At 39.9% G+C, this 25,437-nt stretch overlaps 1 protein-coding gene across 1 annotated transcript in view; it reads right to left on the reverse strand.

The window, feature by feature from the left end:
- Positions 1 to 25,437, reverse strand: part of crybg2 (crystallin beta-gamma domain containing 2) — a 47,834-nt gene that overhangs the window by 13,112 nt on the left and 9,285 nt on the right. Inside the window, exons 2-8 of the mRNA XM_054764560.1 lie at positions 23,331 to 23,430; positions 16,725 to 16,883; positions 13,035 to 15,529; positions 6,221 to 6,708; positions 5,728 to 6,131; positions 4,566 to 5,276; positions 593 to 640 (exon numbers count right to left, since the gene is read on the reverse strand). Coding sequence (XP_054620535.1) covers positions 593 to 640; positions 4,566 to 5,276; positions 5,728 to 6,131; positions 6,221 to 6,708; positions 13,035 to 15,529; positions 16,725 to 16,883; positions 23,331 to 23,430 — 4,405 coding nt within the window. The remainder of the gene's footprint in view (positions 1 to 592; positions 641 to 4,565; positions 5,277 to 5,727; positions 6,132 to 6,220; positions 6,709 to 13,034; positions 15,530 to 16,724; positions 16,884 to 23,330; positions 23,431 to 25,437) is intronic.

A 25,437-nucleotide genomic window follows, 5' to 3' on the forward strand; every position in this document is an offset into this window, starting at 1 on the left:
CTCACCCAACATCACAGTAACATTACTGACACCTGGTGACCAGTGTAGAATACTACATATCACCACAGCATCTTCGAATGTTTCTTCTGAATTTTCTATTGAGTCCAAATAATAACCTGCCATGGGGCCAAAGAAAGTTGCGAGTGTCCAGCAATTTGCAAAAGAAGGTGAGAAACAATTCAATAATTCAATCACGGCAGGATGTACAGGAAGTCCGCATCAACAAGAAGTTCCATATATTCATTTATACGTTTTTTCACATTGTTTTCTGCATGTAAAACTATAATTATTCTCTATAACATTTATTTTTTGTTAATATTTTTGGGTGTCTGGAACAGATTGCAGATGATTTCCTATGGAAAAAATTGTTTCAATTGAATTAATAAACTAATAAGAAATTAATGAACTAATTTAACACTGTACATTGATGTTCAGTTCAGACAGTGGAGTGGCCCCCGCATCCTTCAATTTTTATGAAAATGATGCCTCTGACGGGTCTTGGCCAGCATGTCAGTCAGAGAAGATGTACATGACACTGGCATGACGTGAGCAAACACCTGCGAAAGTGTGTGTGCTTTGCGTGGAGACTCACCTTGCCCGGTCGAGGGTTGAGCTTGCCGTGTTCCTTTTCTTTGGTGAGCTGTGAACAAAACATATAATTCAATGAAATGAATTCACATGAATTTATAGTTGCACTTGCTTTAAAACATTGACTTATATGATGTAGAACTAGTCAATAAACACAGCAGAGGTAATTATGTAAAATGCTTGGTTGGAAATGGGCACAATTGGGGCACAAATGTGGATAATTACAGGGTGCTCTACATTACAGCAGTACGGAAGTTGATACATTTCAGTTTCACTACCCCTTCAACACAATGTCGACATTTAACGAGTATTATAATCCTGAAATTGATTATGTATTACTTTGCTGTTTTTATCACTCTGCTATGTTTTTATTTCGGTGTACCCAAATACAAGTAGAGGTGTCACCCTGTTTGACAGACAAGCATTCTTTAATCTGTACCTGCTTAACCTGATGCGTCACGGTGGAAGACTGGTAATGAATGAAGTCACTGTACATTGTACTGTTTACATGTGGTCTCCGATATCTATGGAATGTTTGGATGTGGTTTCACGTTAACATCATGCCTGATGTGTGCATCAGTGTGCGTGAATGTGTGTGTGTCATTTTGGTGTCAGGTATCACTCAACTCAGCTGGAAACATGGCCCCTCTTGGTTGTATTACAAAATGCCCTGCTATTATTTAGACTGCAAGAGTTCAAGCATTCTCCTTCAAAATACAGCTCAGACTCTAAATGAAGATATAATTGCAGAAATAAAAGGTAACGACAGTGAATCCTCAGACAATCACTATTCAGCATTTACGGTGCTGCAAAACGGTGCAGAAAACACATCTCATTCACCATAAATCAGTAATAAATTCTAAAATAGAACAGGTAAAACATATAGCATACGTGTTCCACTGTTAGAAAGCCCACAATTTGTACTAAATATCCCATGTTACAACGTGGACACCTGCGGCTTATAGAACGGTGCAGCCTGTAGCCCGGAAATGATGGTCATGTAAATCCAATGAATCCATTCAAAAAGCCAACAATGGTAACACAAAACACGTTTGTATAGTTTTACAATTATAGTTTTATATGCATTAAAAATTGTAAATGCGAATAAAAGGAATATTTAAGGTTACTTTTACCTTTTTTGAAGACCTGACTGATCCCGAGCACACGATGTGGCAGCGCGATCAACATGGACACCACTGTTGTGTTTTGCCATGAGTTATTTCTTGAATTCAGTAGTCTTTCTCACCTAAAGTCTCTACTTTTCTTTGGATCACGGCTGTAAAATAACCCAAAATGGAGCCAAAGAAAGTTGCGAGTGCATGATAAAGAAGCTGAGAAACCACTATTGAATTCAAGAAATAACTGATGGCAAAACACAGTGGTGATGTCCGTGTTGATCTCGCTGCCACATCTTGTCTTTGTCAACATTCACTTCTTCGATGAAGGCAATGAAGAAACCTTAAATGTTCATTTATCCCTTGCATTTAGATGTCTTTGTGCTTTGTATGTAAAACTACATTGTAAAACTATAAAAGCGTGTTTCATGTTAACATTTTTGAGACTTGTGGTGCAACTGTGTTAGTTAACAAAGAACTACAGAGTCAACCACTGATGACATCATATACGGGCGCCGGAGCTGACTTCTGGTTCCTGTTTCCATGTATTAGCAAGCTAATAGGCTGCTAGCAAGGACGTTTTGTGATACAGTGACACAGTTGGACTAATGCAGTGTATTAATAACTCGACAAGACACATGTACAGTATGCTAACCGGAAAATGTATACAAACTGAGGCCAAAATTTGGTGTAATTTTTTACTTTAACTGAAAAGCATGCTAGCTGGGGAGTATGCTAACCGAGGTTCCACTGTATGCACAAGGGACACAGCTGCACCACAGAGGTAAACAACTATGCTGCCTCACTCAATTGCTTCCGGGCTGCTCCCCTGTGCAGATGGAATGTGCAACTTCAGCAATATTGAAAGCCACGGAATTTAGCTCATGAACAAACTGAATGAAAAATCATCAGCCGGAATAGGTAATCATTTTGTCGTCAAATGTCTCCCTGTCAAGCCTTCTTCATCAAATATGAACAAGCGCAAGACAAACACAAAAGGTGAGGTGTGGCCTTGTTTCCATCAGACATAGACAGATAGCTGGAATGGGTGGGGAGTGCGGCAAAGAACGTTATGGAGAGAAAAAGAAGACGGGAGAAGCTGTGCTCAAATGCATGAAGACATTTGCAGGATGCAATCTTCATGTTTTGTGAAGCTTAGCTATGAGTCATGGCGCAACATGCTAAGCTCGGGCATTGTGCTTCCTGGCTTTCCAACATGCATTACTTTCCATTTTTCGTAAGAAAGCAGGATGAAGCCATAAGACACATCCTTGTTTTCCATTTCTAAACAGTAAGAAAGCAGGATGAAGCCATAAGACACATCCTTGTTTTCTATTTCTAAACAGTAAGAAAGCAGGATGAAGCCATAAAATACATCCTTTTTCACACCTACACTTTTGACTCAATTCGTTCAACAAACAATGAATCGATCAAGCCCAAATCCTGCAAAAAATGACGCAATCATTTGTCCATGTAGATATTTTGTCTCGATAAAACGGTCACTAGATACGAAGTTGCAGTGTCTCCACACTCCTTGTCTTAGAAGCAGCTGTTGTTGTTTGTTCAATCTGTTCAAACATTGCTACAAAAACTACCAAAGGCAGCTGTAAAGTATTCCTTGCCACATTACTGACACTCCTTTTGTGCAAATGGCACATTAAAAGCTGATCGGATCATCTGGTTTTACCACTTGCAAGTTTCCCCAATCTCTCCTACAGGAATTCCTGATCATTAATGCACTGAGCATATCAACTTACATTTTCTACTGGTTGTGACAGTGTGTGAAGATGGTTAAAAGACGCCTTGGCAGTTTCCCAGGGGATTGAAGTCAGTACAAAAGTCTTTCACACAGATACTCAGCAAGATAAGTGACAGATTGCGTGTGTGCCAACGTGAATTATGTGAGGACATGTCTAAAACAGTTAAGCAAACTAGAATGCTTGCATGCAAGAACCAGCGCTTGCAAGTCTTTTTTAATGTCATTTTGTGACGCTCTGCAATAATTCACTAGACTAGAGCCTCACAAGTAATTAGGGCTGCAACTAATGATTATTTTCTTCGTCGGGTCTTAGTTTGAAGCTTGTTGTTTCGATTAATCGAGTGATCGCCTAGGCCCTAGACGGCACCAAATCAATATGAACCGAACACAAACAGTTAGTGGTTTGGGCCGCAACATATCAGAAAAGAAGCAAGAATGTCGATCACTGTTTTTCAAAGTCAAAGCTGATGTGTGCGAGTATCTTGTTTTGCCAAAAACACAAACACAATAGGTTGACTTTCATGAATGACTTAAGAACTTAAGAAATATTCACATTTCATAGGCTGAAATCGCAGGATATCTAAATTTTGAAATCTAAAATGATTAACCGAATACAAAAATAATTGGATAATCGATTAATCATTGATTCATTAATTGATTCATTGGTGCAATTGTCTACAAGTAATTGAGAGTTTTTACATCCACCTTTTTACATGACACTTTTGCAACTGGAATTTGAACTTTAGTGGTTGTCTGAGCGCTCGATGTAGTCAAATTAGCAGGCGTTGGAAAAGCATGCTCAGGGAGATGTAGGGCAACATTTTTGAGAACCACATATGATGTCACATATGAATCCAGCATTAACTGCTGTTTTTGCTTGTAAGAGCACAAAAAAGCAATTTGTCCAAGGATCCAATGTTTTAAAAGTCTCCGTCTCCTGGGAATTATTAGGTACTATAGGTCTATGGTTACATATGTAAGTGTGTTTGTATACGGTATTAGTCAAGGTTCTGCAGTATGATGAATCAAAAAATCCTGCTACACATTGTGCTTGTCAACCAAACATGAATATGTAGCTGGATACATGGTCATACAGTACTCACATAGGCATCAGGGAAGGCTCTGTATTTTACATTCCTCTCTGGCTCAGGTTTTTGGATTTGAGATCCTCTAGACAGGTTTCCTTGGCTCAGCAAATTCTTTTGGTTGCCCACTGGGATGGAATCATGACTGAAGCTCCTCTGCAGAACAGGGGTACTCAGTGCACTGGTACCTATCCCCTGACCCACTGTCTGACCAAACTTAGATGCAGAGGACTCTGTGGTGGAGAACAACCGGTGAGGCTCTAAGGAACTGGTGGGACTTAAGAGCCGTGTGGGATTGCTGCTTGAGGGTGGTGAAGAAGTGATGCTTTGCAGTGAGGGTAGACTCATGCGACTGCTGACATCATCAGCGCCGGCTGAGAAGCTTGACGAGGGTGGGGAGCTCAAGAGGAAAGATACGCGTTCAAAGCGAGACCCTGGTGAGTCCGTTGTGGTGCTGGCTTCACTGAGCTCCTTCAGAAGACTGGAAGAGCCCATATCTGGTAGCGAGCTGGTGCGGAAGACTGGCTGATGGACCTTCCCGTTTTCGTGTTTGTGATCCGTAGAGGAAGACCTGTAACTTCCGAAGATGACGCTGTTGTCCAGGCGAGAGCTTGAAGACTGTTGCGGTGGGATTCCATTAGAATCTTCGGAAATATCAGAGGATTGCCTCATGACAATACTGTTGGTGGCGGATGCTCTGAGGGGCATGGTTCTCGTTGCAGGCTGCTCCTGCCGACAGAGGTGCAAAGTAGAACAAAAATAATAACATTGTTGTAACAGTCAGTAACGCCACTTTTCACAGTTATGCCTATGCCTAACACATTTGAATAAAAAACATTTCTTTTTCTCAAGCTGCTGCACCCCCAATGAAGTCGTTTGGCAGGGCCCTAGCGAGGTCTGCCTCGCACTTTAAAAACATTGCATGTTACACAACAATACAGATATGATATGTTGCTGGTTCTGAAAAAAGTGTGGTAGAGAGAAAACAACAACAACAAACATCATAATCATAATTAATGTGGCACAAACATAATGCCAAAAAGGAAATAGTCAAAGCAATAAATTTGCCTGCAACATGGCCAATAAATATACACCACTCCACCCTGAGCTAATTTACTACTGAGTGAAGTATAGTGAAGTTCTACCTTCCAAGCCAATAGAATACATGCAAGTGCAATACCTTCTTCATTAACTCCAGTGGTGACCGTGTGTCTCTGGTGGAATTTCTCTTCAGGCCCAGATCAGGAGGTAGAGTGTAAATTCCATTTAGGGCCTCAGCAGGTGTGCCAGACTCCATCTTCTTTGTGGGACTGGAGACGTCAGAGGTGACGGGGCTGGGGGCATCCTCGACAATTGGGGGAAGAGCAGAATGGAGGACTGGAGGTGGTCCACGCAGACCAATGCCCCTCGGCCTCAGCGCCGGCCCCATGCTCTTTAGGGTATCCACCAGGTTTTCCATGTCATACTGGTTGGAGGCGTCTGTTTCAGGGGAGGCCGGAGGCGTGCACACAGGAGCCACGGGATCTTCGAGCTCCACAAGCGTGGCCTTAAACACTCCGGTAAAACAGGATGCGTCTGTGTCATCTGCAGAGAAGCCAGAAACAGAAAGCGAGTGTGAGTCCCAGCATGATTAATTCTCTCTGCCTCTCCCTCCCACCGTCCCTTTCTTTCACCTGCAGGTGCAGCAGACTCCTCCCGTCCCAAAAAGCTCCTCCCCCAATCATCTTTTGGCTGTCTGGCAAGCTCTCTTGTAGATTTGCTGTTGCTGTAGCTGTACGACGTGGCGTCAGGGAGAAGAGAGGAGGTGTAGCTGTTGGAGGAGGTGTCAGACAGTCTGTAACTCAGAGTGTCAAACGGCTCCCCTGTTTTAAATGAATATCTGGAAGAGCTGTCAATTGAATCTTGCCAGCTGTAGTCTGTGCCAAGAGTTCTTCCGTTTGACTCTGCTCTGAAGTCCACAATATCCTGCTTGGGTGTGGTGTCAGTTTCATGGACCAGGGATACTTTACGGAATCTGTATCTCGATTCCTCAATATTATCTGGAGGTGAAAGGGTGGTGCTCAGGCTGCTGTAGCCTGAATTCATTTTGTCATTGGATTCTTGGTCAGCGTTTGTCACGGACTCTTCTGAATTAAAGGCTTCTGAGGCTGCTGTGAGGGACCTAGAGAAAAGTTGAAAATGGAAAGTCGATAGTTGAATTAATGAATTTAATGACAGCATGTAAGACATGCTTCAATGTGCAGGGTGTGATGATCATGTAATACCAACAAAGCAAGACTGAACAGCTTGCTGATTCATATATTGGACTGGGTGACCGTGATGCAGAGGGGGTACTGGAGCTTAAACCCTGTCTTCGCACAAGCATAACAACAACATTGTTTATGTAATCGGCGGATCACGTACTGTTTACATAGGCTAAACTAGTGTAAACTTTTGATTAAGCACTTCTCTAAGACCTGCATGTGTTTGCCTATTCTGCTCACGTTCCAGTTCAATAAAAAAGGGCTGACAAAGCTACTCAAACCAAAGCTAAATCTAAAAGTGTTGTGACATCAACATAAGAACATTAACTCATTCAATACCAAAGACGTAGTTATACGTTTTTATAAAACCGAACGCCCGATCCCAACAACGTATTTGTACATCGTTTAGTTTTTCTTGCGCGTGTGGCAAAAAGAGGTAATGACGCAACTCCCCACTAATGGATTTCACTTCAGAGCAATTTTAAGCCAGAAACACGTCCACAAGGTGGCAGAAGTGCATTTCATAAGAGCTCGGCAGAAGAAAAAAACACACGTGACAGGAAAGAGGAAGTGGGAGAGTGTGGAGGAGTGTAGCGTGCAGAAGGTCACGCATTGTACGAAAATTTTAACACATGCACACGCACACACGTGCGCACATGCGTGTGTGAATCTTGTAAACCCATGTTAATCCATTCCAGGCACCCAAAAATATAACAACAAAAAAAACATTTTATTTGAATAACTATAATAATAACTAGTTTAACATGTAGAAAACAATGCAAAACATTTATAAATGATGAATGAATGAAATGTATTGTTGATAAGGACTTCCCGTACGTCCTGGAGAGATGGAATTCAATAAAGTTTCCCAACTTCATAATCAAATTGCTGGCACTCGCGACTTATTTACAGTCGCTCTCAATAAAAAAATGCACTTATTGAGTCAGCAACATGTAGCGTGCTTTCTTATAAATGTATATATTTATACATGATATTTATTGTATTTTTGTTGAAGGCCTGGCAACGTGACTCTCTTCTTACTCATCACTTGAGATGTCATACATTATTGAAAGTCTTAGCTCACGGCTGAAAACTTTGAAGAAGCAATTAAGCTGAACATTTTTTACCGTACGGAATGTTTTGCTTTCAGTAACTGGTTGTGGATGTAGCGAAACATGCTCATGACAACTAACATTTCAATGCACAGATTTAGCGCTTCAAGCTATTTGCAACAAGGACTACATTAGTTTACCTTGAATGCAATTTTAGATTCCCATATTACATAGTAAAGGTGTATACAGGTCTACGTCTATGTATACAGTATTTTGTTGCCCATGCAGCAGGAGGTGATTATCAGTCTTTAAAATTATAAACGATCATTGGTGTTCCATCAGGGCCTTCTCCGCTGGCCTAACACTATGAAAAGTACTCCATAAAATTGTATTAATTTATTCCCAATAGTCTATTATCGTAATTTAGTAGCATGTAGCTTGGCTGCACTGCTTCCAGTCATGTATGTGTATGTTAAATTTCTTTTTGTCCAATCAGATTTCAGGTTCAGTGTGTTGCCATGTCACTGTCATCTGCCCAAGCCCTTCAGAATCAGTAGTGCTGGCCCATGTCACTCAAAGACTATTAGCAATGTGACTGTTTCTTTAACTAATCAGATTTCAGTTTCACAGGGCCAGCTAGCAGGCGTACAGCAACACATTTTTCCATCCTCTGGTTGTTGTCTGAAAGCCTATGCCTAACACTTCAAGTTAAAAGTGCACTTAAATGCTGCATCACACGAACAGCGCAGTGCTTAATTAATACTGTTCCGATGCAAAGAAAGCAGACAGACATGGCATTGTCCATCGTTTTGCATGCGTTATATAAAAAATAATATAAGACAGCTTGGGAAAGGGGTTGTTCTCCACTTTCAGTGGAAGTCTTTCAGACCAGTACTTACAAGTGAGCGGTGGGTGTGATGTATTTTATAATCTTTTTATGTTTTGGAGCACAAGATGATGCTCCAATCTTTACAGGTTGTGTATTTGAAGATAAAGGGCTAACTAGGTTTGTAGCTTTGGTAATAACGGTATTCATCACACATTGTTCTATTGTGTTTGTGTACATTACTGATGGTTTGTATAATTGTGATGTGATACTGGTGGTATTTAGAGGTGGATCGGGTAAATCCCAACTGAAGGACCATGTATGAAATGCACTGCCCATCACTGTACAAAATATGTGAAATGCCAAAGGAAAACATAACAACAGTGATACAGTTGCCATTATAAATACCATAAGGATCTTGTGTATGTTACTCTTGACATAGCTATGTTGTATTTAACGTTACCGTCTTATTACTGTCAACGGGCGAGTTCTCGGCGACTAACTGTCTGAGCAATGCATGTGCTGCACATGAAGGACTTCCCATTTAATTACCTTTGTTTTTTTCTTGTAACTTAATTAATTGTGGCTATTAGAGCATCTGCCTAATGGATCGTTCTTGTAATTTCTCTGTAACTGTTGAAGTGTTCAACAGCATTCACGTGTACCGATTAACATCCTAAAAAGAGAAAATTAACCACATACCACAATAATTCTATATAAAAATTGATAACTTGCAAGTACATTGTAGTACATTCACATTTTTTAGGTTTATTGCTATCTATAATGTAATAATTGTATGTCTAACCATCTGTAATAACTGATGTGTCAAAATACCTTTTTGAGCGTCTATTCATATTTTAATTCAAATAAATTGTGCCTTGTTAGCTGCTTGTTTTGGGATATTTATCCTTAATTATGAATAACATACACTTGCTGCATTAACATAAGAGACACAATAAAAATAAATAGCGACGCAATAGGCGTACCTCGCTGTCAACCAAACCCGAGCATTATTGAGTTTGTAAAAGCAGGCTTATTTGATACAACTCTTGCATGAGATCGCATCAGAATCCATAGGTGTCCCTAATGACGTGTCCACTGATTGGTCAAAGAAACATCATACTCATTTGAATATTTCCCATTTTGCAAAAGATGAGAGAAACTTTAGTTGCGGATCAAAACATTGACTTTTCAACAAAGACCAGAGACACCTAAACCAGTTTTAAAGATTTCTCCAAGGTGGCTTATGTCAGAACAAGGTGTGGCTCGAAAAAACACAAAAGAAAATTCTCGGAGAAGTTGTCATTCCACTCGCGACTCAGGTAGACTGTCACACAGTGGATCAAGCACAGTTGGGGAAGTTCAGAATGAAGTTCCGGATGACTCAAGACAGGAAACAACTTTATATGTACAACTTTTAAAGCCTTAAAACCCTCAAATTACATAACGACACTACCCAGCCACTTGATTAGGTACACCTGCACAATAAAAAACACATACATATCTTACTGAAAGGCCATGATTGACACTTTGTGGTACAGATTTTTCATTGACTGTGATTGTGTAGGCCTATCTAATGTGAGAGTCATTCTTCAGTTTAAACTCAACTCCGAAACATGTGGCTGTTGGGTGTGGCAAGCTACTTTCTTTCGTGGAGTATTAGCACGTTTGCTTGGCAAGCGGTTTGGGGTTATGATGCTGCGTATTTTGCATGAACATCAAAATGACTCTTAACTATTTCAGCTATTTTTTTTAAGCTTCAGACAAACCTATCCGATCTAGTTATCTATCTGGCTCTGTGTCTTTGCTGACATCATGTGGCATCATGATACAAGTACAATTGGAGCTCAATTCCCTTATTGGATTCCAGTGTTTTAAAATGTACTTATACGCGGCATACTATGACAACAACCTCTTATTCCATCTCATTATTGCCCATGTGATAAAGACAGAGCGAGTTTGCTATGTATGTATGGCCCCACAATGCCGCACCACTCAAAATTGTCATGTGCCACAAAAAATGACAGAAAAATGGCTTATAACTGTACACAGAGAAAGACCCATGGTCCATCGTCAGCTGTTGACACTACACACACGAAACGAAGATTCCAATGCAATAAGAAAACATGCACACAAAAAGCACTACAGTGCAAAGTAGTTGTGCAACAAATACGTGTATTCCTACTCGGATCGAATTGGTACGCAGCTGTACCGAACCGAAAGCGCCATACCAGTCTCCCACCCGGTACTAATTTCAAGTGAGGAACAGGAAGTGCACATTCGGCATTGTGATGCACATCCACAAGACCTGGTACTAATGTAATCCCTCACCACTTCACACTTCGAATTTCACGGCTTCATTCTATCACGGTTTTTCAAAAATATATTAATTGATAAATCATGCTATTTCATGGTTTGATACGTCCTATAATTGGTTAAAAAAAAAAGGATTTTTAAGCAAATATTAGGCATTTTTTGGTCTATTTTGAAGAACAACATCTAAACGAACTAAAATACAAACTATGCATGTATGTAGTATTCTACACTGGTCACTAGGTGTCAGTAATGTTACTGTAATGTTCGGTGAGACACACAAGCACCAGACTTGATCGCCAGAACAACAGGCTTCTATTGCAGGCACAAGAATCCCTAACACGGGCTACTGTTGCATCCATCACCCACGCCAAGCTAAAACTCAACGCTGAACCCCTGACGTCACTTCCTGTTCTCCCCTCACTCAGCTCCTCTAGCAGTGGAACACATTTAATGCAACAAACACGAGCACGAGTCTTATTTATGTCTTAAATGTCTAATTTTCTGTTATTATGTCTACTAAATTGGGTCAAACAAGTGCAAAGGTGAAAACATAAATGCTCAAGCTAGATCATAACTAACCGACACTAAATGTGTTTGCCAGTTACATGTGTGCAATACAAATGTGGTGTGCAATTTGATTTGCTAGTTAGATATAAGAATTTAAAACTTACCTGTTTAATAAATGTTAGAATGTTCTCGATGAAGACAGGGTAATACGTGTCAAATAGCAGTATTTTAACACCAAAACGTAATTTTTGTATTCATAAATGAATTGAAATGGACTGAAAATCACACGTGTGTTTATTTAGTCACTGGCTGACACAGCAAGACATAATTAGTATCCTAATTAGAACAATGCTGTCTAAATTACGACATTTCTCAACCCACAGAGGTATAGAATTATAGTTGCACATTACTTACAGACACAGGGTCTAAGGCAGAAGTGAATTAGGAAGTACTCTGTAACAAAAAGCGCCTAAATGCATCACAAGTTCAACTCAGTGAATTATTATACAACCACCACCCCATTTTAACTTAGAGGCAGCACATTAAGTTACATTATGTATTGATATATACGTTGCATCAAACGATGAAAAACACGACATGTACTCCAGAAAATATGGTACTAAAAGGCAAATTGTGTGGTCCTTTAATGTGTAAATAAAAATATGAAATATGAATATATTCACTTCATTTCAGGAAAAAAAGCATCATGTTATGACTGCGATGAGACCCCCTTAATGTTGCTCATTAATCAGTAAATGTTGAGAATGAAAGCACTGAAACACACCTCCACACAGCCAGAACAATCCCAACTTTCATTTTGTACATCCCACCTTCGGCATTTGGCTGAATTATGTTATTATTCACAGCAAAATCCTTAATATCTCGGACATGAACTCAGCTCAACTTAAATATGACACGTTCTTGCCTGGCTCATGTGCTACTGCTTGGTGACAGTAGCTTTTGCTGACGAACAATCGACAATGAAAACAACATAGCCTCACTGACATAAGTAAAAACACAACATCAATAACAAATTTGTGCATCATACAGTACATTGTAACTATGATGCTTGATGTCACTACACATGCCCCTTAGTTTCAATATACCCAGTTAGGCTGCTCCTAAAAGACCCTCATCAGTTATTATGGTGAACGCATGGAGCATAAATTGCGGTGTGTTCAAATTCCACAGATTAAAAACTGTTTTTATGACAGGAAATGTTGATATAGTTCTCGGTCTTATCAAATGACAGTAATCTGAGAAAGTAGGCCACACACGGCTGGTTGTCTTGGCTCTATAAGTACAGTATATCTCTTTACATCAACAGGGGACTGGAACAGGTGTAAGAGTACACCCTTCAGCTACATGTTGTAGGTACTACACAAACAGAAAAGTACTAAATGTCTCCACTTTTACTTGAAGTTTAAAAACGAGCTGCCACTCAAGCCAGCTTGAGTGCCATAGACTGCGTACTTAGGTGATTTATTTATGTTCTTAAGATGTGACTGGACCTGTAATCAGTGTTTGTTTTTTTGGTACTTACCGCTGTTTGAGATCAGCCTGGGCTTCTGGTGGATGCTGGTGTCTCTTGAAGAGTGTCTCCGGAGCTTCCCTATCCGGCAGGTGTGTGTTAACTTTAAGTTCTGACAGCTCCACTGCCACCTGTTCTTGCCCTGCTCTGTTTCCATCCGCGCTTTCAGTAATTGTATCCACCCACTCACACTCCCGTGGAGCCCTATTGTGTTCAGTTGCAACGGCTTCTGATTGCAGCTCATGGCTGTGCATCAACGTGCTCGTGACCAAGTTTGCTAGACCAGAGTTTTGTGTGACTGCACTTTTGACATTGATGCTGTTGGTGTATGCACATTCCATGCTCTCTTCTGTAATCGGCGGTGAAAGTTTCTCCTCTTTCGCTCTAAATTCAGGCATCCTCAAGTCTTCCTCTTTTGCATGGGTCTTAAGTACATATTCACTTTGCGTATCTCTCTCTGGCAGATATTGTCTATCCTGCCTTGGGGGTCGCTCCTCTCCATTAAGGTGGTCTGCTGTTTCAAAGACCTCAATCCAGTTTCCACGAGTCTCCTCCCCCTGCGGGCTACTGGAGGGTGCAGCAAACTCACATACCTTCTGTGTTTTTACCTGCAGAACCGGTGTGGCTAGTAACTCTTCTTCTTTTATCTGCGGCAGTACTTTGGCTGCAACCTGTATCACGTCCATACTTTCATCTTCAGCATTAAAAAACTCAGTTCTACCAGTTTCTGGCACTTCACATTCATCCTTCTGGCTTCTTAGGAAATGATGCGGATCACTCTGGAGATCAAGAAATTCTTGCCTTTCCTTGTTGCCCCCGATCTCCATTTTAGGAAGATGTAACTCCACATTGTCAATTGTCTTGCCTGCCTCCACCTGCAGTGATAACTTCTCAAATTTGGTGACCTCTGAGGGGCCCAGAGAAATTTGTTTTTCTATTTTATCCATGGCGTACTTCTGCTCATCCAAACTGTCCATGTTGTCCTCCTCAGCGCTGTAATAGACGTCCACGGCACTCCCAACATCTGATCCTACGCTCAGATACAACGGGCTGCACGGAACAACATAACCCTCCGTGAGTCCAGGAGGAGGAGATGCAATCGATTCATTTGCTGTGTCCATCTTCAGACCTGTCGCTGTGATCATGTCATTTTGCTTAAACGAGGAAAGAGGAAAGTCAGTGCTCCTCTCGTTGAAGAATACTTCTTTCACGAGAACGGCCTTCCCTATGGTGTCCGTAACCTGAGTGTCTGTCCCTTGGGATGTCAATTCATCATGAACAGGAGGGGCAGAGATTGAAGCTACTGGGAGTGAAATGAGTGCGTTTTCAAAAGGAGTGAAGCTTTTTGACTTGATGCCTGCATGTTGGTACACTGGATCAGAACTGTTGTCTACTACTTCAGAATAACAATAGGTGGATGAAATAGAAGTTAGATGGCTGTGAGGGCTATGTGTGTTTATTTGAAACTCAGAGGCTGTCGGGGTATTGTAAGAAGAAGTCCTCTGGTGAGAGAGCGGCTCATGGAGAACAGTGAAAGCATGATCCGATGTTAATGGACGGGAGTAAACAACATCTCTTTCGTTCTGAAAATATGAGTGGGTTTCAACAACTTTTCTTGTATCATGGGTGACTTCGATGTGATCGGTCGGTAGAGAAGACTTAATTTCAGAGGTGAAACTCTGTGGGAACAATGACTCATACAAAGCTCCATAAACTGCATCTCGATTGACAGGGAGGCCAGTCTTTTCATTGATAGCAACGTTTTCTGCAACGTCAGGAACAGATTGTTCAGTGTCAGTGAATAAGACATCTCCTTGAACCATTCTCGATTCTGTGTAAGGAACAGGGTCAGGCAGCAATTTGGCATCCGTGTCATTGGAAGCCAAGGAGGGTTGACTATTTGGAGTTGAACCATAAAGTGCGTCTGTGGCATTTACTTCATGATAAGATAGCGGAGTACTGATGGGTTCTGCGATCGATACGTTGGTGTTTGCATTCGACTGTTGGAGAAAATCATGATCCCCAAAGTCTGTAGCAAATGAGTTGCTCTTTAGTTCTTCGCAATCTAAGGTAACCAATGGAGGTTGGTTCTGCTCTGTGGCTGTTTCTGCAAATGGAGAAGCAGAATTTATCTGTACAGGTTTATGGACTGATGTATAATTGCTTCCAGATAGGTTGTCATCCACAGAAATGTTGTTTGTATCCTCTGAAGGAACTATGTCGACTTGCTGCAGCTCAGGAATGTTTGCAATTGGTGCCTTCTGAGCATTAGGTTGAAGAAGAAGGTCTGAGCCGTTTGTTAGGGGCTGCTGAGGTTGTAGTTTTGCAGTGTGAGAGACAGGGGTCCGGTTTGAGACAGCAAAGTAGGATTGTAACAGGTTTGAATGGATAGAGGGAGGAGAAGGGATGTCAAAGGAATCACTGGTGTCCAGCACTGGCTGAGACTTGCTGAGCATTCCTTTTCTTCTGGCCTGTTCCTCCTCCACCTGACTGAAGTCGTCATGGTTCTATGAATGATCACATTGAAAGCAAGTAAAGAACTGATATTTGCATTTAAGTGTGAAAGCTGAAAATAAACTTGTAATTGGATAAAATGCTCGATTTTGGAATTTGGCCAAAAGTGCTACAACTGAGAGAAAACAACTGCCAAGTGACTAAACACACATTTTACCATTTGGTACAGTTCAGTTTGGTTGAATATGGTACACACTTTTTTGCATTTCCATTTGAAAAAAAATAATATTGTACTACTTTTTGGCACTCCATCATTGGGGTACCAAAGTCTGAGTACAATCCTCTAAAGGATCTACCTAAACTAGGGGTGTTCAACTGGTCTCATCCTGGGATTCACATTTTCCCATCGTCATTAAGTGGTGAACCAATTTTATAAAGGTAAAAGCAAGCTTAAAAATAGTTTTTAGTTACAAATAGCCTTAAAAACACATGCATGTCATCTGTTTAAAAAATAATACACTCGATTAGGGCTGCAACTATCGATTTGTTTCTCAGTCGGTTAATCTGAAGCTTGTTGTTTCGATTACCGTAAATTCCAGACTATAAACTGCTACTTTTTTATATACTTTTAACCCTGCAGCCTAAACAATGATGCGGCTAATTAAAGGCTAAAAGAGCTACAGTTCACATGAAGCTTAGAGTGCAGATTCAGGAGGTAGTGGAGTGGACACTACTATCATGTTTTGAAGTCTTATGCAGCGACCATGTTTCAATCTGACAAATCTCAAGTAAGTTAGATCAAGTGTAGAATTACTACAGCTTTTGCTTGGATTGCTGTTGCTGCTGTTCGATGACAAAAAGCATCTCACGTCTCACTAATCGCCGCTAACGAGTGAGACTGGGAACATCGAGTGTAGGTAGGATTGCAAGGTTTATAGTGTGTCTTTCTATGTAAATATCCCATGTTACAATGTTGACACGTGTGGTTTAAAAACAAGTGTGGCCTATATATGTAAAAAAAAAAAATCTCTTTCAATTTGGTGGGTGTGGCTTATATTCATGTATGCTCAATCAGGAATTTCCGGTAATCAAGTAATCAACTGAGCCCTACACAGACAAAATCTATATGAAACAAACACAAACAGTTAGTGGTTTGGTCTGCAACATAACAGAGAAGAGGCTTTCATAGATGACTAAGGAAATTTAAAAATATCCACATTTGAGTTTTTGCTGCCAATGGGATGTTACCTCATCATACTCCTCGACGTCAGGGCTATGGAGGCCAAAAGTGCTCCTGGATATATTGTCTTCTTTCTTCTTTTTCCTCTTTTTGAGAAGGCCGAAGGAAAAGGTGGCAAACTTTTTGGGCTTACTGAGATCTGTCTCAGAGTAGCTGAAATCTTTGATCTGAGGAATAACAATAAACAAACAGACACATAAATGTCAAGTGCGAGAGATACACGGTCTGAACAACTGTCTCTATGCCTTAAAAGATAATAACAAATGAATAATATAAAATCCCCAAATTAATACTAAAAATTAAAAGGAGGTTGAAAAGATCTCTCAATTGAGATTTGCTCTTCTGAGCTCGTTGTACCTTTTTTTCTCCATTAATTTTCGTTCATTCAAAGCATGCCAAACATTTGTGCTCGGCGTTCGAAGCCTTTGTCAGGTGTTGATTACAAAACTTCAATCAAGACTCCTTTCAGTGGAAAGCATGAGTATACTACATGACGAAAACTATTCAACGACAGCTCTGAGTTCTTATCAGATTTTGAAAAACAAAAATGAGTTTTTCCCCAGTCTTCATTCCAAGCACTACTAGCGGCTACACCCTCAACAAAGACTAAAGGAACATGATCTGTTAAAACCAGCAGCATCTGAAAAAAAAAAACAACTAGAAAAATATGATACTTTCAGGGCCTATCAGTATATAAAATTTAAAAAAAATTAATAATTTAGGGGCTTAGACTTTAGAAGCCAACATATTTCAACATTCATTCAAGGTCCTGTGCTTAGACTTATAACGTATTCTCTGGGAAAATGTTTCAAAATTGTTTATGACGTCCTTTTTCATTATTCCATCCATCCATTTTCTCGACCGCTTGTCCTCATTAGGGTCAACATTGAAGACAATAAACTGCAGTGAAACAAGACCAACAACACCAAATGTTTTCATATCTAAACGGAAAGTGTCATTGAAAATAAAACTGTGGGTTAAAACTGTTAAATTATGTTGCATATTTCTATTGTAGTTTTGTGTGCAACAGAATCACTCGTTAATGCATTGTACTTTGTGTCTTTTCAACTCTGCACATCCAGTATAAGAACCTTTCATGCAAAAAAAACCCAACCATCTCCTGCATATTAGGGATGCAACAGTACAGTCGATCCGCCCTGCACAGGACAATCCACCCTTACGGACTGCAGGTATGCACTGTGTCTGTGTCCAGGGTGTCCAGGCTGGCTAAAAGCCCTCCCTGTGACGTAAGTGTCCCATTTCCCCACAGTGTACACATTTCAAGTGAGGAGGGTCCACTTACAAGCAGACAAACATGCAAGGCATTCGGCCTTGAAGTGCGGTGCACCTGTTTTTGAACACTTCACCTCCGTAAACAAACAATGTTGCAATGTACGACGAAAGCAGCATACTGCCATTGTTCAGTACAAATGAAAACGGTACTGCAGGGTGCAACTATTAACGCTGCATTTCAGGTAAGGAACTTTACTAGAAATAAAATAATCATCACCCTGTTCCAACTCTTACTGTTGCACTTGCACCTTCCGAAAAAGAAACACCAGGGATGTCCAAATGTCGGCCCGGGGGCTGTTTATTATTCTAAAAATAAAAGTTGTTATTAATGAGCTACAGTATATTATTTGATGTTACACAAGTTAGCTTTGTCATCCACAACACAAAGCTTATATAGCTTACTACACAATATACTGACTTACATTAGATTGGTTTTAGCACCTTTTAGCATTAAAGTGGGTCCCACACCCTTCAGTTTATCTGTCTACTATGTAAATATTTTAATATGAGGATTTAATTGATTGGATACTTACCTGCTGGTAGATTAGAAATGCATTTTCATGTTTCGTTTAAAAGAATCACTGAATAATAATAATAATAAATAATAATAAAGAGAGACTTATGAGTGACAAACATACCAAAAACTAACGTATGGACTGTACCATGGGTAACCTGTATCATTGCACCCCTACTGTATATACGTATTTGTCATATAATCCACACACGACAAACATTGCATAAAAAGGATCCCCTTGAATGCACTGTATGGATGTTTTGCTGAGCCCTGATGACAATAGTGGTGAGTTGTGCCTGTCACTGCCAGCGTATCTGCCACATTCTCAACAAGGTGTGTCTGCACAAATACTTCCTTCTGTGATGGATAGGAAGCAAAGTATGAAAAGCAAAGACAACGACCAAAGTGCACTTAAAGTTGAGTTTATGACAGTGGATGGACATATTTTAAGACCATTGTAAGACCAGTGTGTGAGATAGAAATGCTCAACAGTTTCTGTCATTAAGCCCCACCAAACTAATGCAACACGCTTTGATGAAACACTTTGTCTTAAAAATTATGGAAATGTATTCATTCATTTTCTACCGCTTATCCAGTGCAGGGTCATGAGTGGGCGCGATGTGAGGTACACCTTTGACTGGTTGCCCGTTAATCACAAAGGACAAAAAGACAAACAACCTAAATGAATGATGATTACTTTTAAAAGGAAAACACATTCTTACAGGCCGTAAATGTACCTTTTATTATGTCAACATGCTCAGGGCGTTTAACGAGAATGAACCTGATCCAGTTCTACTCTTTCCAATGTTGTACTGCAATGCAATTCCTATGTAGTACTAAAATAATGTTAGTATCCTATGGTTTGCATATGGAATTTTGCAAAATATATTATATGCACATAATAGGAAGAGTCACAGATGATGATGATTTGGGAGAACACGTTTAGAATTGTTATGAAATAATCAAACACACTACTAATACCTTGTGCAGCTCCTTTGAGGCATGACATTTGAATTAAGGTGCTACTGCTAGGTAGAGCACTTGCACCCTCTTCTGGAGAGAACAGTAGACTCAGTATGTTTACTAAACAGTCCATTCATACTGCACATGGAAAGCAAGTAAAGTGACATTTTTTTTAACAATCCTGTCAGTTGACATTGTAAAAAAAATATGTGGGTGTATTACTTTACGTAAAATGGTGACTTGGGATGATGTGAATGGTCAGGTTTCTGAGTGGTTTAAACATATGGACACATACAAGTGTGCTTTGCAAAGTACAGTAAGCTCGTGAAAAGTGCTAAGTGTGCTTGGGAGAATGAAAAAACAAGTTTCCACAGGTTGACTGTACTGCATGTGGGCTTACATGTGTGAGGTATTGCTACGTTTAAGCATGGGCCGGTATGAGATTCTGACGGTATAGGCAAAAATATCCATTTTGACGGTTTCACTGTATTATAGGTACATCTCTAAAATGTGTTATTTCGAAATATCTTTATTTAAAAGAAGAGGGGAAAAAATTCTGTCAAACAGTCATTCTTGCACAATATAATATGACATGATGGAAGTGAAACTTACACTGGGGGGAATAAGTGTTTGCCCCCTTCCTGATTTCTTAGTTTTTTGCATGCTTGTCACACAATAATATTTTGGATCATCAAACAAATGTAAATATTAGTCGATCACAACACAACTGAACACAAAATGCAGTTTTTAAGTGATTTTTTTTTCATTATTTAAGGGAGAAAAAATACAAACCTACATGACCCTGTGTGAAAAAGTGATTGCCCCCTAAACCTAACTCATCTTTGCAGAATTGTTGTAATTCAGCCACATTGGAGGGTTTTCAGGTATGAAGCGCCTTTTTAAGGTCATGTCACAGAATGGCAATAGGATTCAGGTCAGGACTTTTAGCAGGCCAATCCAAAGTCTTCGTTTTGTTTTTCTTCAGCCACTGGACTTGCTGGTTTGTTTTGCAGAACCCAAGTTGGTTTCAGCTTGAGGTCACTAACAGATAGCCGGACATTCTCCTTCAGCACAATTCATGGTTTCATTTATCACAGCAAGTCTTCCACAAGTCTCCCAGACCGTCACACTACCACCACTATATTTTATTGTTGGTATGATGAAATGTGGTGTTACTTTACACCAGATGTAATGAGACACACACCTTCCAAAACGTTCAACTTTTGTCTTGTTGGACCACACAGTATTTTCCCAAAGGTCTTGGGGATCATCAAGATGTTTCCTGGCAAAATTGTAGTCTTCATCACGTCACGTGACCACTCTGAGGAAGACTGCAACTGGGCAGTCGAAACTGTTAGGTACAAAAAAAACTAGAACTGTTTAGAATGTATAACTTGTCTTTTGACTTGTCTTTATAATGTGAATGTTTGTACACAACACGTATCAATGTTATTGACTTGGTGGATTACAGTAATCCCTCATTTAGCGTGGTTAATTGATTCCAGATCCGTCCATGATTTAACATTCTTAGAGCCCTCTAGACATTAAATAACACCTCTATAGTCACCTTTACGATCATATTGTAATATATAACATTATAATAGACACAATCAGTGAAAATAAGCTATTTAAGACATAAATAAGACTTGTCTTCATGTGTGTTGCTGTAAATGAGTTCCGCTGCTAGGAGAGCTGAGTGGGGGGCGGACAGGAAGTGATGTCATGGGTTATAGCCGCAACACTAGGCCGTGTTTGGGATTATTTTGCCGGCTGTGAGATAATTCTAACCTGTTGTTCCGGTGATGAGGTGCTTGTGTGTCTCACCGAACATTACAGTAACATTAGTGACACCTAGTGACCAGTGTAGAATACTACATATCATCACGACATCTTTGAATGGGTCTTCTGAATGCCTTATGTATTTATATATATATATATATATATATATATATATATATATATATATATTTTAGTTCATTTCGCCATTTTTATGCATGAAAATACTTCAAATATGTAACATTTGTCTAAATATGCATATTTTAGGCAAATGGCCACATTCAACCACAAAACAGCACACTTTATTAATGAATAGATTTTTGAAAAATGTGATAAAGTGAAGCCTCAAAAATGTTCTAATACTGAATTATTATTTTCTATATTTCTATTCAATTCTATCACGAAAGTACCCAATCAGCTGTCCAGAGGTGGTTCTCACTTGGCTTTGGCACTCAGCGGACCAAAGTTGGTGGCTTTGACTTTGTCTTTTCATGTTTTAGACCCTTGATCTCCGATATAATTCATATAAAATATAATTAGCAATTAAATAGCAATTACTGTTGTAATTTACATTTTTTACCTTGTAATTAACCTGAGGGCTGAGGCCCAGCGGCACTTGGACCCTTGCTACTCCTTTGGTTTGATCCACATCACGTGGTGGACGTTTGATCATGTTTGAGCAGCAAGTTGCGACGAGTTGCTACTAGTTGGGGGCACTAGTGTCACGCCTCGAGAGGGGGCCCATCTGCCACACACATGCACTGACTTGATGATGACATGATGAGCGCTGAGCATTAGTAAATAGGATTTTTTAAAATTTCCCATCTCGTGGTGCCTCCTCGAGAATGCCGCCCTGGGCAATTGCCCAAGTGGTCCATAGGTAGAACCGCCACTGGGTATAGAACACTTGTTAGTCCAATTGAGTGTATTTCTTCAAAAATCAGTCAGTCAGTGAACAGCAGAACTTGCTGTTCTCTAACAAGGAGCTGAATAGCAAAATTCCCAACTGTGATTATTCCAGTCTCTCTAGTCTAGCCTTGTCATTTTATTGATATCGGAGCATCAGATTAAATTGGCCTGCATATAAAATCTCTGATACCGGCACTCCGATGCAAGCAGCCGATTCCAGACTCCGCCCCAGCACATTTATCCAGCAGCGGCTGGATATTTTCCGTAAAAAGTCCGCAAAAGACATTGCAGCTGAGTGCAAAACTTGTCATGCACTAGTTTCCCGTGGTGGCACAGAACCGTGGGAGTTTAACACGAGCAAACTCAAAACTCAAATTTGAAGCAGGATCACACGGGACGACAAGAAGTCATTAGCTACAGTATAACAAAAAAGATGACCAGCCCCTATTGATGGTGAGTAAAATGGGGTGTAAATGCTTAATTCAGCATCTCAAACCTTGCTATATAATGCCTAGCCGCCACTACATTGTGAATAAAACGATACCCCAGACGCATAAATAAGTAAATGGTGCAGTTTTGTTCTCTGAGTAATATCACATGATCAAGCCTCTTCTAACATTCCACACTACATAATACTTAATAAAAGTATTTATGATTCGTGCTGATATCGAATATAACATTGGTATCGAATCGGAAGTGAAAAAGTTGTATCGGGGCGCTCTATATTATGGTGGCCTCTAAACTTAGTGGCCACTCTAAGAACATCCTGTTTGAAGCCTTGCGATGGCGAGGTACTGTTGATCAATTGTTACACGTCGTCTTGGTCTCATGATGTCAAAATGTGAAGTACACGATGAAGAGGACTGTTTCAATTCTAACTGAACCACGCCATTTATTCGTCACACACATCTGTTGTGAATTTTCAACAGGAAGTTGTGCAAAAAGTACCGAAACATTGAACAGTTGGACAAAAGTTTAAAAGCAGTTGCTATTTTATGTAACAGACGGCGTCACAGATGTAATTACCTGATTATGTATGATGCACCAACATTGCAGTCAAGTGGCCATTTAAGCTGATGAAAGCCGCAATGCTTGGTCACACAAAAAAAAACAACAAACACCACGTCCAAATCTGAAAAACGGGGACTACTTTACTGACCTTTGACCTTGGTGCGGTGGCGTAGATATCATCTCGGATGTTGTCCGAGTTGTCAGCCCAGCCAGGAATATCCACTGGACTGTTGATGGGTTCGGCAGCACTGAGGAGCATACAACAGTACAAACATCAAAACAACGCAACACCGGCTGAACTAAATCTAGTGTCCCAAAACATCATGAAGCATAACTGAGCTTGTTTTTTGGAGACATGTTACAGCACAATAGATAATTGGGGGAAGGGGTTTCTTGACCTAAAGATAGGGTGACCATAATGTGATGAAAACCAGGACACTCGGCCCGGCAAGACACTCAAATGATACTCTACTTTACTCAAGTATGCCTTATGATTTCAATACATTTAAAGTAGGGGCGCTCCGATCAGGGTTTTATGCTGCCGATTCCGATACTCTAGGGTTTCTGCTACATTCCGCTACGGCTATTACGTTCATGGGACACATCAATCATCGACCATCATCACAACTTCATTTTTTTTAAAGTGTCACATAACAGTCCTGCTCTCTTGTTATTATAACAGTTATGGCTTGTCTTCAAAACACTAGTTGTGTGTCGAGGTTGCGCAGCAGAAACACGTAGTGTGTACAGCTTTAAGACAGTGATGCTATCACAGGGGTCTCGCCAACTGATGTTGGGCAGTTCGCCAAAGAATATTTGCTTCACCTCTTAGTATTTTATAAGTGTTCTATTCAAACATGACACGTGTATTTAATGACAAAGGCGCACACTGAGTGGAGATGTGCTTTGTAAATAAAGTGCAATTTAAATGTTGGCAGTGCTCTCAGCAACTTTGCCATTAAATTAACAGTTTTGCAGTTTTGTTCCCGGTTCATGTTCTGCTAGTTGTTGAAAAAAGTTACATAAATAAGTTAATAAATAAATAAGACATGAAAAAAATTGCTATTTGTCGCGGCAGTCCACCCTCCCATGCAGCCCACCACCACAGCTTCAAAGAATCCTAGGGGAAAGCCTGGATACCACTCATCTATGAGTGAGATCAGCCGATACCGATCACATGGATTGCACTGTGGTCAATTTTGTATGTACACTGTAGTTTTTTTTTTTATTAGGGTTTGTATAGCCGCTATCTGTCTATTTTTTTTTTTTTACTAATCTTCTATATTTGCATTGTTCTTTTTAGAATCCTTTTACTGTTGTTTTAGGTAGACAGTTTTGAACATCTGTCCAGGGATAACAGAGGAAAAATAGCCTTTTGGCTAATCTAGTGCATTTGCAGCAATGCTATTTAATATAAACTGTTCCTGTCAAATAAACCAATAAAATAAAATAAATGGATTAACATTTTTCAATTAATTTATGATGAGACAATTGGTAAAGGCAAATGTGTAATTACCGTATTTTCCAGACTATAAGTCCCACTCTTTTTCATGGTTTGGCTGGTCCTGCCACTTATACTCCGGAGCGACTTATATATGACTTTTTCACACTGACAGCCGCGAGAGGGTGCTCTAGGCTTGTGTGCCTGTATCTGCTACTCCGGTGCCACTGAAAATTTACAATGTAAACATCAACTTATAAAAACAACTGAGAAAGACGGAACTCAAATGCCCCCAAAAAGAAAATCATGTTCTGCAGATTACAAGCTGGAAGTAAACTTGTTATGTTGTTTAGGCTATAGTTATCTGAATAACTGTTAATATGTTACATTAACATGTCACCTGTTCACGTTACATTAACAGACGCCTATTTAGCCAGTTGTTCTCCATTTTATTATCACTATAACTCGCCTTTCAAAATGTAATTTCTGTTCTTGGTCTCTGATTTTATCCAATAAATTTCCCCCCAAAAATTATAGCCTTATAGTCCAGTGCGACATGTACAGTATATGTCTTTTTCTTCTTCATTGTGCATTTTTGGATGGTGCGACTTATAGTTCGGAAAATACGGTATTAAAAAATAAACTTTGGGGCGGATTGTTTTTTTCCTTGATTTGTGTGAAACCACTTTAGTCCTATTTGATACAAACCTGAATTTAATTTGATGCATGTTTTGGAGGAATACAAAAACATGGGGAATAAATTATTCAATAATTTACTTTTTAGTTCAAGTTAACAAAATTAACGGAATAAAAT

The sequence above is a fragment of the Dunckerocampus dactyliophorus genome, chromosome 20 (assembly GCF_027744805.1).
Source record: "Dunckerocampus dactyliophorus isolate RoL2022-P2 chromosome 20, RoL_Ddac_1.1, whole genome shotgun sequence".
NCBI classification, from domain to species: domain Eukaryota; kingdom Metazoa; phylum Chordata; class Actinopteri; order Syngnathiformes; family Syngnathidae; genus Dunckerocampus; species Dunckerocampus dactyliophorus.